The sequence below is a fragment of the Bombina bombina genome, chromosome 1 (assembly GCF_027579735.1).
Source record: "Bombina bombina isolate aBomBom1 chromosome 1, aBomBom1.pri, whole genome shotgun sequence".
In the NCBI taxonomy this organism is placed as follows: domain Eukaryota; kingdom Metazoa; phylum Chordata; class Amphibia; order Anura; family Bombinatoridae; genus Bombina; species Bombina bombina.
The window spans coordinates 76,576,196-76,596,639 of record NC_069499.1 but is presented as its reverse complement, the minus strand read 5'-3'; the positions used below and the strand labels follow the sequence as shown (position 1 = coordinate 76,596,639).

At 37.6% G+C, this 20,444-nt stretch overlaps 1 protein-coding gene across 1 annotated transcript in view; it reads left to right on the top strand.

Moving 5' to 3' along the window:
• Positions 1-18,115, top strand: part of LOC128636286 (cholesterol 24-hydroxylase-like) — a 57,597-nt gene extending 39,482 nt beyond the window's left edge. Inside the window, exon 13 of the mRNA XM_053689322.1 lies at positions 17,293-18,115. Coding sequence (XP_053545297.1) covers positions 17,293-17,442 — 150 coding nt within the window. The 3' untranslated portion in view covers positions 17,443-18,115. The remainder of the gene's footprint in view (positions 1-17,292) is intronic.
• The last annotated feature ends 2,329 nt before the right edge of the window (positions 18,116-20,444 follow it).

Genomic DNA, 20,444 nt, shown 5'->3' with positions numbered 1-20,444 from the left:
AGTGAAACACACATACTGTGGATATGTTCAGTACATTAAACGTTTAAAATATGCTTGATAAAAGAAGATGCAATTACTGTATATCAAATATAAAATAGATCTTTGTCCTCATGCACTGTAATGCATGCTTTGCATTACAGTGAATTAGCATTGACAATTTGACTGCCTTCTATAACATCAGTGAGAGAAGCTGCCGTGCACACGTCATGTGACTGCAGTGCCTGAAATGAATGTGCTTTACAAGATGGCACCCTGCATAGGAAAACACAAGCTGAGGATAAGCATAGAAAATATGAGGAGTCTTCATGAAGAGTTTTATAGTAAGATGAACATACAGCATTGAGAAAAGTGTATTAGTTTATTTTGATTCCTCAGAAAAAGTTTAGAAAATTTTCAGCAGGTGTTAAGTGTCCCTTTAAGGACCAAGGCTATTTTTACATTTCTGCGGTGTTTGTATTTAGCTGTAATTTTCCTCTTACTCATTTACTGTACCCACACATATTATATACCGTTTTTCTCGCCAGTAAATGGACTTTTAAAGATACCATTAATTTCATCCTATCTCATAATTTACTATAAAAATTATAAAATATGAGGAAAAAATGGAAAAAAACCCCACAGTTTTTCTAACTTTGACCCCCAAAATCTGTTACACATCGAAAACCACCAAAAAACACCCAAGCTAAATAGTTTCTACATTTTGTCCTGAGTTTAGAAATACCCAATGTTTACATGTTCTTTGCTTTTTTTGCAAGTTATAGGGCAATAAATACAAGTAGCACTTTGCTATTTCCAAACCATTTATTTTTCAAAATTAGCGATAGTTAAGTTGTAACACTGATATCTGTCAGGAATCCCTGATTATCCCTTTACATGTAGCTGTAGAAACATAAAGGGACAGCGCAACTCGACTCAAGGTAGTATTTATTACAATCCAAATAGGACACACAAATAAAAACACACTTACAAGAAGTAAGAAAATCACGGGTCCTCAATAAAATTTCTTTAAAAAGTTCCGGATAACACTTAGGGCACTCCTGGTTGACGGACAGCGTCTTGCAGCAAGCTGTTACTTCCGGCGTCTATTCAAACCGCCCCGGGCTTTCGGCAACTGCAACTGGAAACGCCAACGGATCTTCACCTGACGTCACTGTCCTTCACCAACGGAAGCCCAACAGGATCCAGGTCTTTAAAGTCCAGTTTGTGTAAGACGTGTGTCGTTAAGGGGTTAAAATTGTATGTTCTGTCTGAATCATGAAAGAAAAAAAAGTGACTTTCATTTCCCTTTAATAAATATTATTTATGTTTATCTTCTTCTGCAAACTTGCAATAGAAATACAAAACACGAAATGTCATAGCTCCTGGGCAGGACGAGAGGGGCACCCTCCCTGGGCCTTGCGCTTTAGTAGGCCCTGCACTGTCATCAGGGTTGAGAAGGTGAAATGTGCATCCTGTGGTTAGTTTATGAAGAAGTATTTATGGTATCAGGAGGTGTAATATATAATGCTATCTTTATATACGACACACTGAATGTTGGGACAGGGGTGGACAGAATAAGGAGGCTGGGCTGAGGGGCCCCTCAAATTTGTCTTGCCCACTGCCTGAAAATGCTAAGGGTGGGCCTTCCTCCAGCACAACTTGTGAAGGTCACCGGAGATGATGACAATATGAGGAGCACTAACTGAACTCACATTTTGTCAGTCTTTTTATTGTTTAAAGGGACATTTTGACAGTCTTTTTATTTTTTATAAAGATAGATAATCCCTTTATTACCCATTCTCCAGTTTTGCATAACCAACACATTTATATTAATATACTTATTTACCTCTGTAATTACCTTGTATCTAAGCCTCTGCAGACTGCCCTCTTATTACAGTTCTTTTGACAGACTTACATTTTAGCCAATCAGTGTTGACTCCTAGGTAACTCCATGGGCGTGAGCACATTGTTATCTATATAGCACACATGAACTAATGATCTCTAGTTGTGAAAAAATGCATTCAGATAAGAGGCAGCCTTCAAGGGCTAAGAAATTTGCATATGAGCCTACCTAGGTTTAGCTTTCAACTAAGATTACCAAGAGAACAAAACAACATTGATGATAAAAGTAAATTGGAAAGTTATTACCTAGACTTCTCTTTGAAAATAATAAACATTGTTACCTTAGTCTCAAACACAGGGATCTAAGCTGCAAACTTATAAACAAACAAACTTAAATGGACAGTAAAGTCTAACTAAAGCTTTCATGATTCAGATAGACTAAACACTTTGTTTGAGTGTTACCAACGATCTAATAATACTATTTCGGAGTGTCTGAAGGGGAAAATTAGTTGATCTATTTCCTCTGGAGGAAAGATCTTAATAAATGTGGACCATTTAAAAAAAAAAAAGAATTACTTCCCTTTCGGAAGTTAAGTTCGTGTCCATCTGTTCAATAATGCATTGCTTTTTCATATAGTTTTTAATTTCTAAGATACTGGGAACCGAGGGGTCTCGCCATTTCATAAAAATTAGATTTCTTGCTGCCAGGATTGTCATATTTCTAGCTTTTTTGTGTTCAGGAGGTAAAGGGGATTCTATAAGAAAAACAACCTCTGCCAGAGAGAGAGAGAGATAGCGGGTATCTTCAATACCTTAATGAGCCAGAATTCTATTTTCCGCCAGAGCTGTTTTATCCGGGGGCACGACCATATCATATGGATCAGCTGCCGGGTATGCACATTTAGGGCATGTATTAAATTTAAGATTATGCCATTTAAACCCCTTTAATGGGGTATAATAAGACCTATAGAGTAATTTAATATGTGATTCTCTCCAACTTGCAGATAGAGTAGTCTGCGCTATTATGGCTATAGATTTTTCCACCTGATCCACCTCAATGTCTAATTCTGGAGACAGAAGATTCCACTTTTGTGTTATCTGATGTAGATTAGAATCTCCATATTGACTAATCGCCAAGTCATACCAGATTGAAATGGAAAATAAATAATTTTTAACAAGGATAGGCCAGCTATCTAGCTTCCCCCAGGACCAGGACCAACCAAACTTCTCGGTGAGTGAGAAAAGATAATGTCTGGCCTGGAGGTAAGCAAAAAAGTCCTTATTACTTAGGTTAAATTCCTGTTTCAGCCTATCAAAGTTTTTTACTGATAGAGTATCTTGATCTATAAATTGAGTCAAAAAAGTCAAGCCCTTCCCATGCCAATTCTTAAATATTTGAGATTGAGTACCTCTTTGAAATTCTGGATTACCACATAGTCCTTGGAACTTTGGAATAGAGAGGTCAATACCTAGTTTCTGCCCGAGCTTTTTCCAAGCCTGTATTATCGTATATACTGAACTAAGACACTTCACTTCCTTCGGAATTGAGTGGAGTGGATAATGAATTAAAGCTATAGGATTATAAGGATATAAAATATTTCTTTCAAGCTTATTATTAGTAAAATAGTCTTTATTCAAAATCCAATCTATCACAATGCGTGAAAGCAAGACCAAGCTATATTTATTGAGATCGGGGAGAGCCATTCCCCCAAGTCTTTTAGGGAGGTAAATTTTATTTAGAGAGATTTCGGGGTCTTTTACATTTCCAAATGAAATACCGGAGAGCCTTGTTCAGGCTTTTCCAGCCGGAACATTTTGTAAGGGGTAAAGAATTTTTGGAAGGAGAACCATTTTAAATAAGCAATACGTCCTGACAAAGAAAGTGGAAGATTTTGCCAACTTCTCATGTACTCTTTTATTCTAGACAAAATAGGGGAAATATTAAGACTATACCACTCTTGTGGGTTAACTGATATGTTAATTCCTAAATACTTAAAGTGGGACAGAACTTCCTTAAAAGGCGTCACAGAAAGAGAGGCCTCATTTTTTCTGATCCACATTAATTCTGACTTAGAGATATTGATCTTGTAACCTGTAAAGGTTCCAAAGGAGTTAGTAATCGAAAGTAGTCTTGGAATATTAGTTCTTGTATTGGAGATGTAAATTAACACATCATGTGCATATAAGGCGATTTTTTGTTCTAAGGAGCCAATTTTTATCCCCTGTAATAACTGTCTAACCTTAAGAGCTAAAGGCTCCATCAAATAAGAGAGGTGATAATGGGCAACCTTGTCTTGTGCCTCTCTGAAGGTTAATTAAATTAGATTCTAAATTATTAACAGTCAGTTTTGTTGAAGAGTTATTACAGAGATTGTTGATAAAGGAGATAAATTTATCTTTGAAGCCAAAGTGCGACAGAAAAGTTAGAATATGTTGATGATGCACCGAATCAAACGCTTTTTCTGCGTCAAGCGCAACGATTGCTATTTCTGTCTGATCTTGTGAGAAAGCTTTTTGAGAGTTATAAAAGTAATCAAGAACTAAAAATAGTTCTCTGACTTTAGCTGCTAGGTTGCGCTTGGACAAAAAACCTGCCTGATCTTTATTAATAAGAATCCCTATCTCTCGTTAAAGTCTTTTAGCTAGTATTGATGATAATAATTTATAATCGGAATTAAGTAGTGCGATGGGCCGATAGGACTCCTTTTTCAAGGGATCTTTCCCTGGCTTCAAAATTAATGATGTAGTAGATGCAGCAAAAGTCGAAGAAATAGACTTACTTTCTATATAAAAATGATTAAAAAGATTTTTTAAATGAGGAGTAATAACCGGAGCTAGGATCTTATAAAACTTGCTGGAAAGAGAATCCGGACCAGGGGCTTTGTCCAGTCTCAACTCTTTATTAGCGTGAAGAATCTCTTGATCAGAGATAGGAGCATTAATTTTGATTACTGCTTCATCGTTGAGAGATGGGTGATTAAGCCCTCTCCAAAAAAGTTCTGATGCTTCCGCATCTGATTTCCTAAAAGAATATAGATCCCTGTAATAAACAAAGAAGGTATCAAGAATTTATTTTGAGTTTTTAAGTAAAGTGTCTTGTTCCATAAGCAAATCGATGGAAGAACTCCCCTGTACATTTTTAACTAATTTAGCCAGCAGTTTGCCTGCCTATAGAATTTGGCTCTAGACTTAAAGTCAGCTTGAACTGAGATATGCATTAAAGAGGTATCTCTCTCTCTCTTGGCAGAGGTGTATCTTCTCCAATTTGCAGATGTAGGTTGAGCTAAATATTTGTTGTAAGTGTTGGTAAGTGATCTTAGTACTTCACTTTCTCTGAGGGCAGCTTTTCGTTTAAAGTCAACCATGTATGCAATAATGTCCCCGCTCACTACTGCCTTACCTGCTTCCCATAGTAGACTTGGGTCATTAACTGTACCAAGATTTAAAGAAAAAAAAAAGGTCATTCTGGCGGTTAACCAATTTTTAAATTTTAAGTTTTTAAATAGAAATTTTTTTGGGGGGGGAAACGGCTTGATGTATGTACTTTAATATTCAGTGGAATATCTAATATAATTGAGGCATTGTCTGAGATGGTGACTTGTGTAATTTTGGTTGTAGCACCAATTTTTAGTAGGTTCTCGCTAACTAGGAATAAGTCAATTCTAGACAAAGAATTCACATTTCTGGCCTTACATGTGAACTCTCTTTGAATTGGGTTCTGAATCCTTCAAATGTCTTTAAGAGCCAGGTTCCTGAACAAAGTTTTGAACATTTTACCTTCCAATTTGTCTCTCTTAGACATATAAGTGATATGTGCTTGCCTAAACCTGTTGAGGGGAATCTGTGGAGCCATATTAAAATCCCCTGCCACAATTATGTTACCTTCGCCTAATTGTAAGATTTTAGATTGTAAAAATTCCCAGAAACTTATCTCAAATTTATTGGGAGCATAAAGATTGCAAAGTGTAAATACAGAATTAGCCAATTTAATTTTCAGAATCAAAATTCTACTTTCTGGGTCAGAAAATTCTAATAATACTTTATATAAGATATTCTTCCCTAGTAAAATAGCCACCCCTCTTTTCCTTTAAGGATTCTTCTGCGTTCAAATGTGTCTCCTGGATAAAGGCGATATCCGAATTAAGTTTCCTCAGTTGTGAAAATCATTTTACGCTTTATTGGAGTTGAGATACCTCCGACATTCCAAGAGGATAAAATCAATTTTTTACTTTAGTCGTCACTTATTTACAAGTAGGGAAGATAAGGAAAAAAAAAAAAGGGGGGGGTGGAATTACAATTAAGGAAACCTTCCCCCTCTATCCCTATATCCATACCTCTATTTATCAAAAAAACCTGAAAAGAAAGAAGCAACAGGTACATAAGGCTAACATAAATTCGAGGCAACATCATCCAGAGTGGAAACAAATTATTCTGAAATATAACATCTTATTTCGAACTACTTGATACACTTTTCAGAGTAAAATTTTTCTGCTTTAGAGGCAGTGTCAAAAAAATAAGTGTGACCCTGAACTTCCACCTTGAGCCTAGCCGGATAAATTACTGTGGCAAAGAACCCTTCCTTAATAAACCTGCCACAGACTGGGGAGAGCTCCCTTCTTTTCAGAGAAGTTTCATATGCAAAATCCTGAAAAACTAGGATTTTGGTTCCTTCTAACAGGATAGGTACATTTTTACGAGATGATTGCATGACCCTGACTTTGTCCTGATAATTTAAATATTTCACTATAATGGGTCTGGGTCTAGATTTATCACCAACTGGTAAAGGAGATCTCCCCAGTCTGTGGGCCCTTTCTACAGCTAAGGGTAGTAATTCTTGCGAAATATTTAAAAGCTGAGGAAGAGTCTCAGCTGCAAATTTCAATAAATCTGTATGATGCAGAGTTTCAGGAACCCCAATTATTCTGAAATTGTTTCTCCTGGATCGATTTTCTAAATCCTCAATCTTGTTCTGTAATTCTATCAAGGAAAGGGAGTTTGCCTGTAGTTTAGTATTATTTAAAACTGTGAGATCTTCAAGGTCAGACACTCTTTGTTCAGCCTCCTGAATCCTTGTCGAGAACTGCTTGACCTCCATATAAAGTGTGTGTAAATCTTGTTTTATCTCTAATCTAAGAGACTCGAATTTCAGGTTCAGGGCTTCTATGATGTTGTTCACTAGTGTCTGTGAATTTGTAGCGTCATTGGACCTTGTAGTAGGACCAGGTTCAGGGTGTAGTTCAACCAAGGTTTCAGCTACTGTTTTATTCCTCCTATCCCTGGGTCTGGAAGCCATGGTTGGTGAGGTGATTTTATGGTGAGTCAGTGAATTTAAAAATCTATCCATAAGTGAATAAAAAAACAGAATGACAAAGACGTGCGACGCAAAAAAAAAGAAAAAAACGTGAATTATTATCTAAGTGCGTGAATTGTGACTGAGGAGAGGGAAAGAGAGAGAAGGAGAAAAAAAAGGGGGGGAAGGAAAAAAAAAAGGGATTGAGGGAGTGGGGAAATCAAGTGAGGAAGTGCCTAATCAGATTCAGTGTTAAAGGGGTGTGTAAGACCACCAGAGATTCTCAGTCCCAGAGAATGGGGAATTTCCTCTATGTCAATTGATACCGATCGTGAAGTCCCTAGCCTACTAGTTTAGATCTTGACGCAGCTATTTTTAGCTAACTATGCTATCTAGGGAACCCCTTATAGATTACTATTTTATGAAGCTGATATATTACAGAAATTATTTCCAACTATCAAACCCAGAACTTCCTGGCTGATGTCAACGATCACTTCAAACTTAACATTTCTAAAATACTAACGGCTAGATTTGGAGTTTGGCGGTAGCAGTGAAAACCAGCGTTAGAGGCTCCTAACGCTGGTTTTAGGCTACCGCCGGTATTTGGAGTCAGTCAAAAAAGGGTCTAACGCTCACTTTTCAGCCGCGACTTTTCCATACCGCAGATCCCCATACATCAATTGAGTATCCTATCTTTTCAATGGGATCTTTCTAACTCCGGTATTTAGAGTCGTGTCTGAAGTGAGCGTTAGAAATCTAACGACCAAACTCCAGCCGCAGAAAAAAGTCAGTAGTTAAGAGCTTTCTGGGCTAACGCCGGTTCATAAAGCTCTTAACTACTGTGCCCTAAAGTACACTAACACCCATAAACTACCTATGTACCCCTAAACCGAGGCCCCCCCATATCGCCGACACTCAATTAAATTTTTTTAACCCCTAATCTGCCGACCGCCACCTACGTTATCCTTATGTACCCCTAATCTGCTGCCCCTAACACCGCCGACCCCTATATTATATTTATTAACCCCTAATCTGCCCCCACAACGTCGCCGCCAGGTACCTACACTTATTAACCCCTAATCTGCCGTCCGCACGCCGCCCCCAGCTACATTATAGCTATGTACCCCTAATCTGCTGCCCCTAACACCGCCGACCCCTATATTATATTTATTAACCCCTAATCTGCCCCCCACAACGTCGCCTCCACCTGCCTACAGACCGCACCGCTATTATAATAAAGTTATTAACCCCTAATCCGCCTCACTAACCCTATAATAAATAGTATTAACCCCTAATCTGCCCTCCCTAACATCGCCGACACCTAACTATAAACATTAACCCCTAATCTGCCGACCGGAGCTCACCGCTATTCTAATAAATGTATTAACCCCTAAAGCTAAGTCTAACCCTAACACTTACACCCCCCTAAGTTAAATATAATTTAAATCTAACGAAATTAATTAACTCTTATTAAATAAATTATTCCTATTTAAAGCTAAATACTTACCTGTAAAATAAATCCTAATATAGCTACAATATAAATTATAATTATATTGTAGCTATTTTAGGATTAATATTTATTTTACAGGCAACTTTGTATTTATTTTAACCAGGTACAATAGCTATTAAATAGTTAAGAACTATTTAATAGCTAAAATAGTTAAAATAATTACAAATTTACCTGTAAAATAAATCCTAACCTAAGTTACAATTAAACCTAACACTACACTATCAATAAATAAATAAAATAAAATACCTACAATTACCTACAATTAAACCTAACACTACACTATCAATAAATTAATTAAATACAATACCTACAAATAACTACAATGAAATAAATTAACTAAAGTACAAAAAATAAAAAAGAACTGTTACAAAAAATAAAAAAATATTTACAAACATTAGAAAAATATTACAACAATTTTAAACTAATTACACCTACTCTAAGCCCCCTAATAAAATAACAAAGCCCCCCAAAATAAAAAAATGCCCTACCCTATTCTAAATTACTAAAGTTCAAAGCTCTTTTACCTTACCAGCCCTGAACAGGGCCCTTTGCGGGGCATGCCCCAAAGAATTCAGCTCTTTTGCCTGTAAAAAAAAACATACAATACCCCCCCCCCAACATTACAACCCACCACCCACATACCCCTAATCTAACCCAAACCCCCTTAAATAAACCTAACACTAAGCCCCTGAAGATCTTCCTACCTTGTCTTCACCATGCCAGGTATGACCGTCCGTTCAAGGCTCCGATATCTTCATCTAAGCCCAAGCGGGGGCTAGACATCCATAATCCGACAGCTGAAGAAGTCCAGAAGAGGCTCCAAAGTCTTCATCCTATCCGGGAAGAAGAGTAGATCCGGACCGGCAACCATCATCTTCCAAGCGGCATCTTCTATCTTCATCCGATGAGGACCGGCTCCATCCTGAAGACCTCCACCGCGGACCCATCTTCATCCTCCGACGTCCAACTGAAGAATGACGGTTCCTTTAAGGGACGTCATCCAAGATGGCGTCCCTCGAATTCCGATTGGCTGATAGGATTCTATCAGCCAATCGGAATTAAGGTAGGAAAATTCTGATTGGCTGATGGAATCAGCCAATCAGAATCAAGTTCAATCCGATTGGCTGATCCGATCGGCCAATCAGATTGAGCTCGCATTCTATTGGCTGATCGGATCAGAATTTTCCTACCTTAATTCCGATTGACTGATAGAATCCTATCAGCCAATCGGAATTCGAGGGACGCCATCTTGGATGATGTCCCTTAAAGGAACCGTCATTCTTCAGTTGGACGTCGGAGGATGAAGATGGGTCCGCGGTGGAGGTCTTCAGGATGGAGCCGGTCCTCATCAGATGAAGATAGAAGATGCCGCTTGGAAGATGATGGTTGCCGGTCCGGATCTACTCTTCTTCCCGGATAGGATGAAGACTTTGGAGCCTCTTCTGGACTTCTTCAGCCGTCGGATGATGGATGTCTAGCCCCCGCTTGGGCTTAGATGAAGATATCGGAGCCTGGAACGGACGGTCATATCTGGCATGGTGAAGACAAGGTAGGAAGATCTTCAGGGGCTTAGTGTTAGGTTTATTTAAGGGGGGTTTGGGTTAGATTAGGGTTATGTGGGTGGTGGGTTGTAATGTTGGTTGGGGGGTATTGTATGTTTTTTTTTTACAGGCAAAAGAGCTGAATTCTTTGGGGCATACCCCACAAAGGGCCCTGTTCAGGGCTGGTAAGGTAAAAGAGCTTTGAACTTTAGTAATTTAGAATAGGGTAGGGCATTTTTTATTTTGGGGGTCTTTGTTATTTTATTAGGGGGCTTAGAGTAGGTGTAATTAGTTTAAAATTGTTGTTATATTTTTCTTATGTTTGTAAATATTTTTTTATTTTTTGTAACTTAGTTCTTTTTTATTTTTTGTACTTTAGTTAGTTTATTTAATTGTATTTATTTGTAGGTATTGTATTTAATTAATTTATTGATAGTGTAGTGTTAGGATTAATTATAGGTAATTGTAGGTATTTTATTTAATTAATTTATTGATAGTGCAGTGTTAGGTTTAATTGTAACTTAGGTTAGGATTTATTTTACAGGTAATTTTGTAATTATTTTAACTATTTTAGCTATTAAATAGTTCTTAACTATTTAATAGCTATTGTACCTGGTTAAAATAAATACAAAGTTACCTGTAAAATAAATATAAATCCTAAAATAGCTATAATATAATTATAATTTATATTGTAGCTATATTAGGATTTATTTTACAGGTAAGTATTTAGCTTTAAATAGGAATAATTTATTTAATAAGAGTTAATTAATTTTGTTATATTTAAATTATATTTAAGTTTGGGGGTGTTAGTGTTAGGGTTAGACTTAGCTTTAGGGGTTAATACATTTATTAGAATAGCGGTGAGCTCCAGTCGGCAGATTAGGGGTTAATGTTTGAAGTTAGGTGTCGGCGATGTTAGGTAGGGCAGATTAGGGGTTAATACTATTTATTATAGGGTTAGTGAGGCTGATTAGGGGTTAATAACTTTATTATAATAGCGGTGCGGTCCGGTCGGAAGATTAGGGGTTAATAAGTGTAGGCAGGTGGAGGCGACGTTGTGGGGGGCAGATTAGGGGTTAATAAATATAATATAGGGGTCGGCGGTGTTAGGGGCAGCAGATTAGGGGTACATAGGGATAATGTAAGTAGCGGCGGTTTACGGGGGCGGCAGAATAGGGGTTAATAAGTGTAAGGTTAGGGGTGTTTAGACTCGGGGTACATGTTAGGGTGTTAGGTGCAGACGTAGGAAGTGTTTCCCCATAGCAAACAATGGGGCAGCATTAGGAGCTGAACGCAGCTTTTTTGCAGGTGTTAAGTTTTTTTTCAGCTCAAACAGCCCCATTGTTTCCTATGGGGGAATCGTGCACGAGCACGTTTTTGAGGCTGGCCGCGTCCGTAAGCAACTCTGCTATCGAGAGTTGAAGTTGCGTTAAATATGCTCTACGCTCCTTTTTTGGAGCCTAACACAGCCATTCTGTGGACTCTCAATACCAGAGTTATTTTAAAGGTGCGGCCAGAAAAAAGCCAGCGTTAGCTACGCGGGTCTTTACAGACAAAACTCTAAATCTAGCCGTAAGTTTCCAATTAAATAGACTCCAGAGTTCTTATCTAAAATCAAAATTCAATTCAACTTGGTATATTATGAAAACCAATTTTCAATTATTTACCCTCTAATGAGGTCTGACCCAGCTTCCAGGTTCATTCCATACCTGGACTAAGTGATTCATCTCAAAAAGGTACCTAAAGAAAACATATAGAAAAATATAATTGTCCCCTTCTGTGAGTCAAAGCATTACAAAAAGGAGGATCAGTGAAATTCAACCCAGGTTCAACCCAGACTAAATAATTCAGCTCAGTAAGGAACCTAAAAAAAATATACACAGAGATTCCCCCTTCCTTAAGTCAAAGAGGTTCACAAAACAGGAGGGTCAATAAGATTCACTCTCAGTTCCTATATACCCCAATTTTGTATTAATAAACACGAAAAGAAAAGAAAAAGGATCGCTCTTTTTTACAGAGAGAACATAGAGCAAGATGCCCAGCGAATTATATTCAAGTTTGTAAACTGCTTGTGTGGACGCCTTCTATGTAATAGCTTTCTTATGTCTGTATAAGACTGTATGAGTGATAGTTAGCGAGGGGTGCTGGGGTAATAGCCAACTGCAAGATGTTTTTAAGCTCACCCCACCCGCGGTAAATCTCTTCAGAGTCAACCCCTCAGCCCGGCACCAATTTCTTTCTCTAATATCCCTGGAGTCCCAAGGTTTATCCAGCCCTCAGCCTCTAAAACGCAGGAGCACGTGAAGGAGCCGTGAGTGCTTCGCCGTGAATAGAGAGAGCCGGTACCTTGAAATCAGGATGCCTATCAAAAACCCGTAACAGTTTTCGGAGCACAAGCTCCCTTATTCAGCGCTCAGTTACACAGTTCTCCTTTTTTTTTTTTAATTTTGGACTTACAGTAACCTCAAACTTAATGGCAGTAACAGGGGGCACAAACAACCGCTGCAACTCACCCATCCGGAACCATTTCAGCTGCGAAGCCAGTAGCTCCCCATCTGCAGCCTCTACAATGAACAGACAAGCAGAGCCGAGAACACCTGATAGCGTAACGATGGGCGGAGCAGTAAACCAGTGCTCTCAGCCTCAGGCGTCCCGGGTCACGAACAAGGCAGCCGATGCAGGTAGGTGGGTAGAGACTATATCTCGCCAAACACTTCTTGCTTCCACCTGTTTAAGCTGTCTACCCCCCAAGCGCAGCACCAGTGGAAGGGGGGGACTGCTTCCAGTATCCTTTAGCCTAGAAGATTTCAAGCTTTTTCGGGCTATCTACCCCCCTCGTGCAGCACCGGTGGGAGGGGGGGACTGCCACATATGGTCTTCAATCGTTGGGTAGCTTCTACACGCACTGTCCTGCGTGGAGCCCAACACAGATGGTGTAGCGCAAGCTGTAAAAAGCGATGTGAGAGTCCCTCAAGGCATAAACTAAGCCGGCTACAGTATCTTTCCCCCGGTTGTTGAGGTTCCCGGCGCGAGAAAGTACCACCAATGGGTTACCTGCAGGGAGCAGAGTTTGTGCTACACAACCTGTGCACAGGCTCCTCCTCCAGAACTCATCGACTAAACACTTTTATACAACTTTCCAATTCCTTTCTATTATATAATTTGCTTTGATCTCTTGTTATCCTTTGTTAAAAATCATACCTAGGTAGGCTCACTACAGGGAGTTAACTGCTGATTGGTGGCTGCACATATATGCTTCTTGTCATTGGTTTACCTGATGTATTCAGCTAGCTCCTAGTAGTGTGTTGCTGCTCATTCAACATAGGATAAAAAGGGAATTAAACAAATTTCATAATAGAATAAAATTGAAAAGTTGTTTAAAATGATATGCTGTATCTGCTTCCTGGCCCTTTAAAGGTACAGTATACACCAATTTCCATAAAACTGCATGTAATAGACACTTCTATAAAGAAGAATATGACAGATTCTGATCCAAACATCCAGTATAAAAACTTACTTAGAAGCACCCAGTTTAGCACTGTTGAAAAGGTTAGACTGGGACACCCAGTGAAAGTGTTTGTACACCAAAAAAAGAAGACAATCCCCCCCCCACCTTCCTCTGCATATGAAAAGACCCATTATACAAACAGAACAGTCTGAAGTCTGCATACATCAGTATAAAATCATTCTGAAAATCAGCACAATGTTATTTAAAAATAAGCAAAACTATACATTTTTTTTTTTTTTTAAAAAGCGGTATAGGCTACATAAATGAATCATCTACAAAACATTTATGCAGAGAAAAATCTAGTGTATAATGTCCCTTTAAGGTTTTGTGCAACCTTTTCAAGCCAATTATTTAATCTCTTTGTTCTTTTAAACCACATTTAGGGCTCGATTTACCAAGCCCCTACGGCTGCAAGTTCTCTCAAGAATTTGCTCGCCGTGATTTATCAAGCAGCGGTCACCAGACCGCTGCTTCCCTAACATCTTCGCCACCTCTATTGTGGCAAAATTCAATCTCCTCGGTCGAGTCTGACCGAGGAGATTGACAGCTCCTGCCCGCGTGTGATTGGCTGTGCGCGGGCAGGGGGCGGGATTGCACGTGAGCGCAAAATTGCGCTCGTGTGCAATGGCGAATACCTGCGGGTAATTTCGCCCCACCACAGGCGAGCTGAGGCGTACAGGGGCATGTATACGCCCCTGTACGCCTCAGCGTTAATAAATCTAGCCCTTACTGTACTCAACCAGCACACAGCCCAGATTCAGTTGCAATAATGCAGAATTTTAGACTTTTTTTTTCCCTCTGAGATCAGACGATATACATGCACGTGGTATCAATCTCAATGCTAAAAACAGGCAGTGATGTGTAAAAATGCTTTTTGTGGTGTACACAGAGCACACCTACCAATCAGCACCAAGCGCATGTGCAAGGAGCATGAAACTGGCACCAATATAGCATTAAAAAGGCTAAAGCTATTTTTATAATGCACTTTTGCAAAGTGCTTTACAGCACTACGCTGGAGCAGTACAATTAATAAATCTTGCATTTACGACATGAGATTTACTCAAATACATGTTTTTTATTTAAATTGTATTTTTTATTATTTTTAAATGCACTATTATATTCTTATTAAGGGCCAGATCGCAAGTGGAGCGTTAACAGTTAGGCACAAGTAATAAGGGGTTTATTGCGGGTGTTTGCGTGCGTCGGGTTAAGCGCTCGTATTACAAGTTGAAAGTAAATGCGATCGCTTGAGTGTAATAGCGATTTACACTAGATTGATTACCACGTCCTCAGAGCTCTGGTAGACTGTTTCACAAAACAAAAATGTGTCACAAAACACATCAAATATACAGTACAGTTACACTCATAACACCATCTAATAAAAATTATTAAAAAAAGATATGAGGTCTCAGGTGTTTAACATTGAGATATGAGGCTTTAACATTGAGATTCATACGGTATACCTGTATGTGTATTTATGTATTTACAGCCATATATACACATATAAGCACATTAATACATATGTACACACATATACTTATATAGAAGTGACAGGAAACCCCAAAATGTTATTTCATGATTTGGATAGAACATACAATTTTAAACAACTTTCCAATTTACTTCTATTATCAAATTGACTTCATTCTCTTGTTATCCTTTGCTGGAACAGCATTGCACTACTGACAGCTAGCTTAACACATCTAGTTAGCCAATCACAAGAGACAAATGTGTGCAGGCACCAATCAGCAGCTAGCTCCCTCTAGTGTCGGATATGTGCATATACTTTTTCAACAAGGGATACCAAGAGAACGAAGCACATTTGAAAATAGAAGTGAATTAAAAAGTGTCTTAAAATGACCTGCTCTATCTGAATCATGCAAGTTTAATTTTGACTTTTCTATCCCTTTAAAGGGACAGTCAAGTCCAAAATTAAAATACATGCCCTATTTGAATCATGAAAGTTTAACAACTTTCCAATTTACTTTTATCACCAATTTTGCTTTGCTCTCTTGGTATTCTTAGTTGAAAGCTAAACCTAGGAGGGTCATATGCTAATTTCTTAGACCTTGAAGGCCGCCTCTAATATGAAGGCATTTTTTGACAGTTTTTCACCACTAGAGGGCATTAGTTCATGTGTGTCATATAGATAACATTGAGCTCACACATGTGGAGTTACCTAGGAGTCAGCACTGATTGGCTAAAATGCTAGTCCGTCAAAAGAACTGAAATAAGGGGGCAATTTGCAGAGGCTTAGATACAAAGTAATTACAGAGGTAAAAAATGTATTAATATAACTACGTTGGTTATGCAAAACTGGGGAATGGGTAATAAAGGGATTATCTATCCATTTGTTTTTATGCCTGAGGAAAAGACCATCGGTCTAGAAACGCGTAGCAAATCTTGTATGGATTAGCAAATCTTGTATGGATTAAAGATTTTAACTTTATTATACGGAAGTTGTCCCATACTTTCATTTATCTAACCTGGAGAGGTTTTTTATTCTAAATACCCACTGGAATCTGCAGTATACGTGCTGCACAGCCGTGGAGTCACTTCAATCAAGCAACGCTGAGATCCACCTGCCTGCATTACACCTGAGGCCACCCAGTGTGCTAACCACTGAGAGTGTTAGTCTGCCTGATAGCACCGGTCACAGAACGGTGCAGAGCTTTTCGGTAAGCCTTTCTGAATACTTTGTCTCTCTGAGCCTGTAACAACAGTATCACGCTATGTGGCGCCCTCTTTTTTCCTAATTTTCAGAAATCTTCACTCCAAGAACCAGAGGAGCTTAGCCGCTTACACCGCTTGGTTTCACAATTTTGCCAAAATTTATCCGACTTCATAGGAGCCATTTAGCCCGACTTCACAGGAGCCATATGGTTTGTGGTCAATTTCGTTAATTTCGTTCGTTTGATCCACTTAGCGCACCCCGCTCTCAGGTTCCCCTCGGGGTTCCTGGTTTGACTATCTTTAAACAACAAGAATTCTGGTGTTGACTGTCCCTTTAAGTAGATGAAAACATGTAAAAGCATATTTATGCAATATTCACATTTAATAAAGTGATATACTGTGTATTTACTGAAACATTTTCACATTCCAATGTTCTGCACATAGAACATATTCTGCTATGTATTTTAACTAGATATTCCTATATATATATCTTTATATATTTATACCTATATATAATATATATGTAGGTATAGATATATATTGTAGCAAAATACCATCAGATATATGTAGAAATATGTATAGAACATACTCTGCTATGTTAAAAACATTGGAATGTGAACTATTCATATTTTCATATCGGTTTAGCGCACTAGAGAATATGCGATTGGGTTTACGCTCGAGTAGGGTGTGTTTTCTTTCCTACTTCTTTTGCTCCATTGACATCTATGGGGGAATATGTGAACGCGCACGTGATGTTCTAACTTCGGCTCATGCGAAAACAGTTTACTTTCAACTTGTAACGCACACAAAAAGCTTAAGTCAAAGAGACTTAGCAGGAGTGTTAAATAATGCTCCACTTGTAATTTGGCCCAAAGCAGTCAAGTACATGTGCCCCTGTAGAGCTTTTCCCATTTTTTTTCATGAATTAAAGTTACCATTTCCTATTCTGTAGATGGAAGCCAAAGTGGTGATGTCAAAACTTCTGCAGCGATTTGAGTTCCAGCTGGAGGAAGGACAGAACTTTAAGATATTGGATACAGGGACCCTTAGACCCATGGACGGGGTAATGTGCCGACTGACACCACGGAGAAGCAATAGATGAAACACTGACCTTAAAACTGCTACATTGGTTCCCAGCCATTTTATTTTTACATTGGAACACCCTTGATGTTCATTAGACATTTGTATCAAACATTGCCTTAATTTTAGATGCACAATAAACACAAGACAAATAAATAGAAATGAAAATACTGTGAACAAGCATATATAGGAAATGGTATACAGTGTATCTCAAAATTATTTTTTTAGCTTTATATTTAAGGAAATTTTAAATGTGTTAGTGTTTTGCTTTTTGAAAAATATATTTTCCTGTCCTGAATTAATAAATGTCTCTCTACATTAATAGAGTTTTGGGGGTTGCCCATATCAACCAATGAGTATCTGCAGAAATTAAACCAATACTTCTGTATTAGTTTCTTTTTAAATATGTTTAAATACTGCTCTTTTATATGCGTGATAGGTGATTTTTAATATAAAATCCCTGTAAAGAACCGTATCATGATCATAGGTTAAAAAACACTGAACTACTATACAAACTGTTATATTTATTTCATAGTTGATCTTTTTAATATGCTAGTTGATTTAAAAATAAGGTATTAATCACAATTTATCATGTTAAGCAATGAGCCACTTTTGGTGTTGACGCTCACAAATCGCTATTTTACTGTTTATAGTCAACATTTGTTTTAATATTTCAGTAAAAAAATGTCTCAATACTTAGTACGTCCTGTTTTTTAGATCACAGTCTAAATTCTTGATACTTAATATTTCAGTTATCAAATTCAACAGTTAAAATTACTTGATAAACCCCAGACAGACAACACTTTTTAACTTACTACTGTCAACCCGAAAACCTTTTTGTATATGATATTGGTTTTGCGCATGCTCAAAATACACTGAAATGATCCCAGTCATAATAGATGACATATGGAACCTCCCCAAACTGACACATAAGCCACCAGTTCAATCAGCTGACAAATCGTATAATGAACACTTTTACATTAATAAAAATGTGTAAAATCAATAACACAACACACACACACTGTACTGATAATGCTCCAATCAAATCCTTAGAAATACAAACAGACATATCTCTATGGTTTTGAAACACAACAGGTTAATTGCACACATCACCTATTAGCAACACTACACACTATTGAATGAAATCAATCAAACATATGCAGACAAAAGCCCTGATTGGCTCATCCAAATAAGGCAAAAATGTGGGTGGAGTTTGGCTATTGAAAAACAATTGCAGTAAAAAGGAAGGTAATTTGTTTTAAAAACTTGGCTGATATGTTATTATATAGCGCTGGTTTTCAAACCTGTCCTCAGACCTCCCTAACAGGCCAGATTTTGAGGCTATCTGAACTGGAGCACAGGTGAAATAATTAGCGGATTAATAAACAGTAATTTTACTTGTTCTCTACGGATGGGCGAATTTGTTTATATTTGAATTCGAATGTTAGAACGAATGTTATTGAAGAAATTCGATTTACATAATCGATTGTTGATAAGAACGAATACTCTTAAAAATTCTATAATCAAATGCTATTTACAGTTTTCAAATATCACTTTTGATTTCGAATGTTTATAATTAGATCGAATGTAACATTTGATTTCACAAATACTATTCAGAAGTTCAATAATTAATTTGGTAGGGAATTTAGTAAATTGATACATAATAGATACAAATATATCAATTCAAATGTTTCTATTTCGAATATTGCATAATTCGAATATTACATTTAAAGGGACAGTCTTCATTAGAATTTTTATTGTTTTAAAAGATCCCTTTATTACCCAGTCCCCAGTTTTGCATAACAAACACTGTTACATTAATATACTTTTTACCTCTGTGATTACCTTGTGTCTAAGCATCTTCTGACAGCACCCTGATCACATGACTTTTTATTTAGTATCTATTGACTTGCATTTAGTACTGTGTTGTGCTAAATCTTAAATAACTCCTCGGGCGAAATCTTAAATAACTCCTTGGGCGTGAACACATTGTTATCTATATGGCCCACATGAACTAGCTGTCTCCTGTTGTGAAAAGCAAATAAAAAAGCATGTGATTAAGAGGCTGTCTATAGTGGCTTAGAAACAGGCAGAAATTTAGAGGTTTAAATGTTATAAAGTATATTAATATAACAATGTTGGTTGTGCAAAGCTGGGAAATGGGTAGTAAAGGCGTTATCTATCTTTTTAAACAATAACAATTTTAGTGTATACTGTCCCTTTAAAGAAAGCATTAGAAATACTATTACAAATATATACATTTGAATTTGAATATTGCATAATTCAAATCGAATTATTAGAAAATTCAAATAGAATATTACATTTAGAGAAAGCATTAGAAATACTATTACTGATTAAACAGATGTTAGAATTTTGTACAAACAATCAAAATTCTGAATGAACAAATGTGTTAAAATTAGTTTAATTTTTCGAATGTTGCGAAACATTCACCCATCCCTAATCCTGAAAATCTGTCCTGTTAGGGAGGCCTTAGGACAGGTTTGAAAACCAGTGTGCTACAGTAACACAACATAAATGTCCTTTAATTACAAGGTCTTCACTGTCCCTTTAACATTTGAAGGCAGTTGTTAAACAAAATGAGGAAGTATGTAAAACTAGTGAAAAATGCTGGCTGATAACACTTTTCACCGGCTGGATTGTTTAACACTTTGTTGCTCGGGTTTTGCATCAGCAATGTAAACTCAACCAGTTAGCAAAGGACATTGGTGCATAAATAGCCTGCTCTAACGAATTAAAACATTTTATTTTTGCATTAATCCCATCTTTTGTCTCTAACTACCACTTAGATTGTAAACTCTCTAGAGAGCTGGGTTTTCTAATTCTTCTGTTCCAGTCTGGCTGCCAGTTAGCACCACCATCTCTAACATGGGATTCCCTGACATTCCTCTACTCACTGCTGTGCTACCTCTGCCCCACAGGTTATCCAGCACACATAGGCAATATGCAGTTGTGCTAACTCCTACCAGTGGGTATCCTGTTTCTCATAGGAGATGCACAGTTACA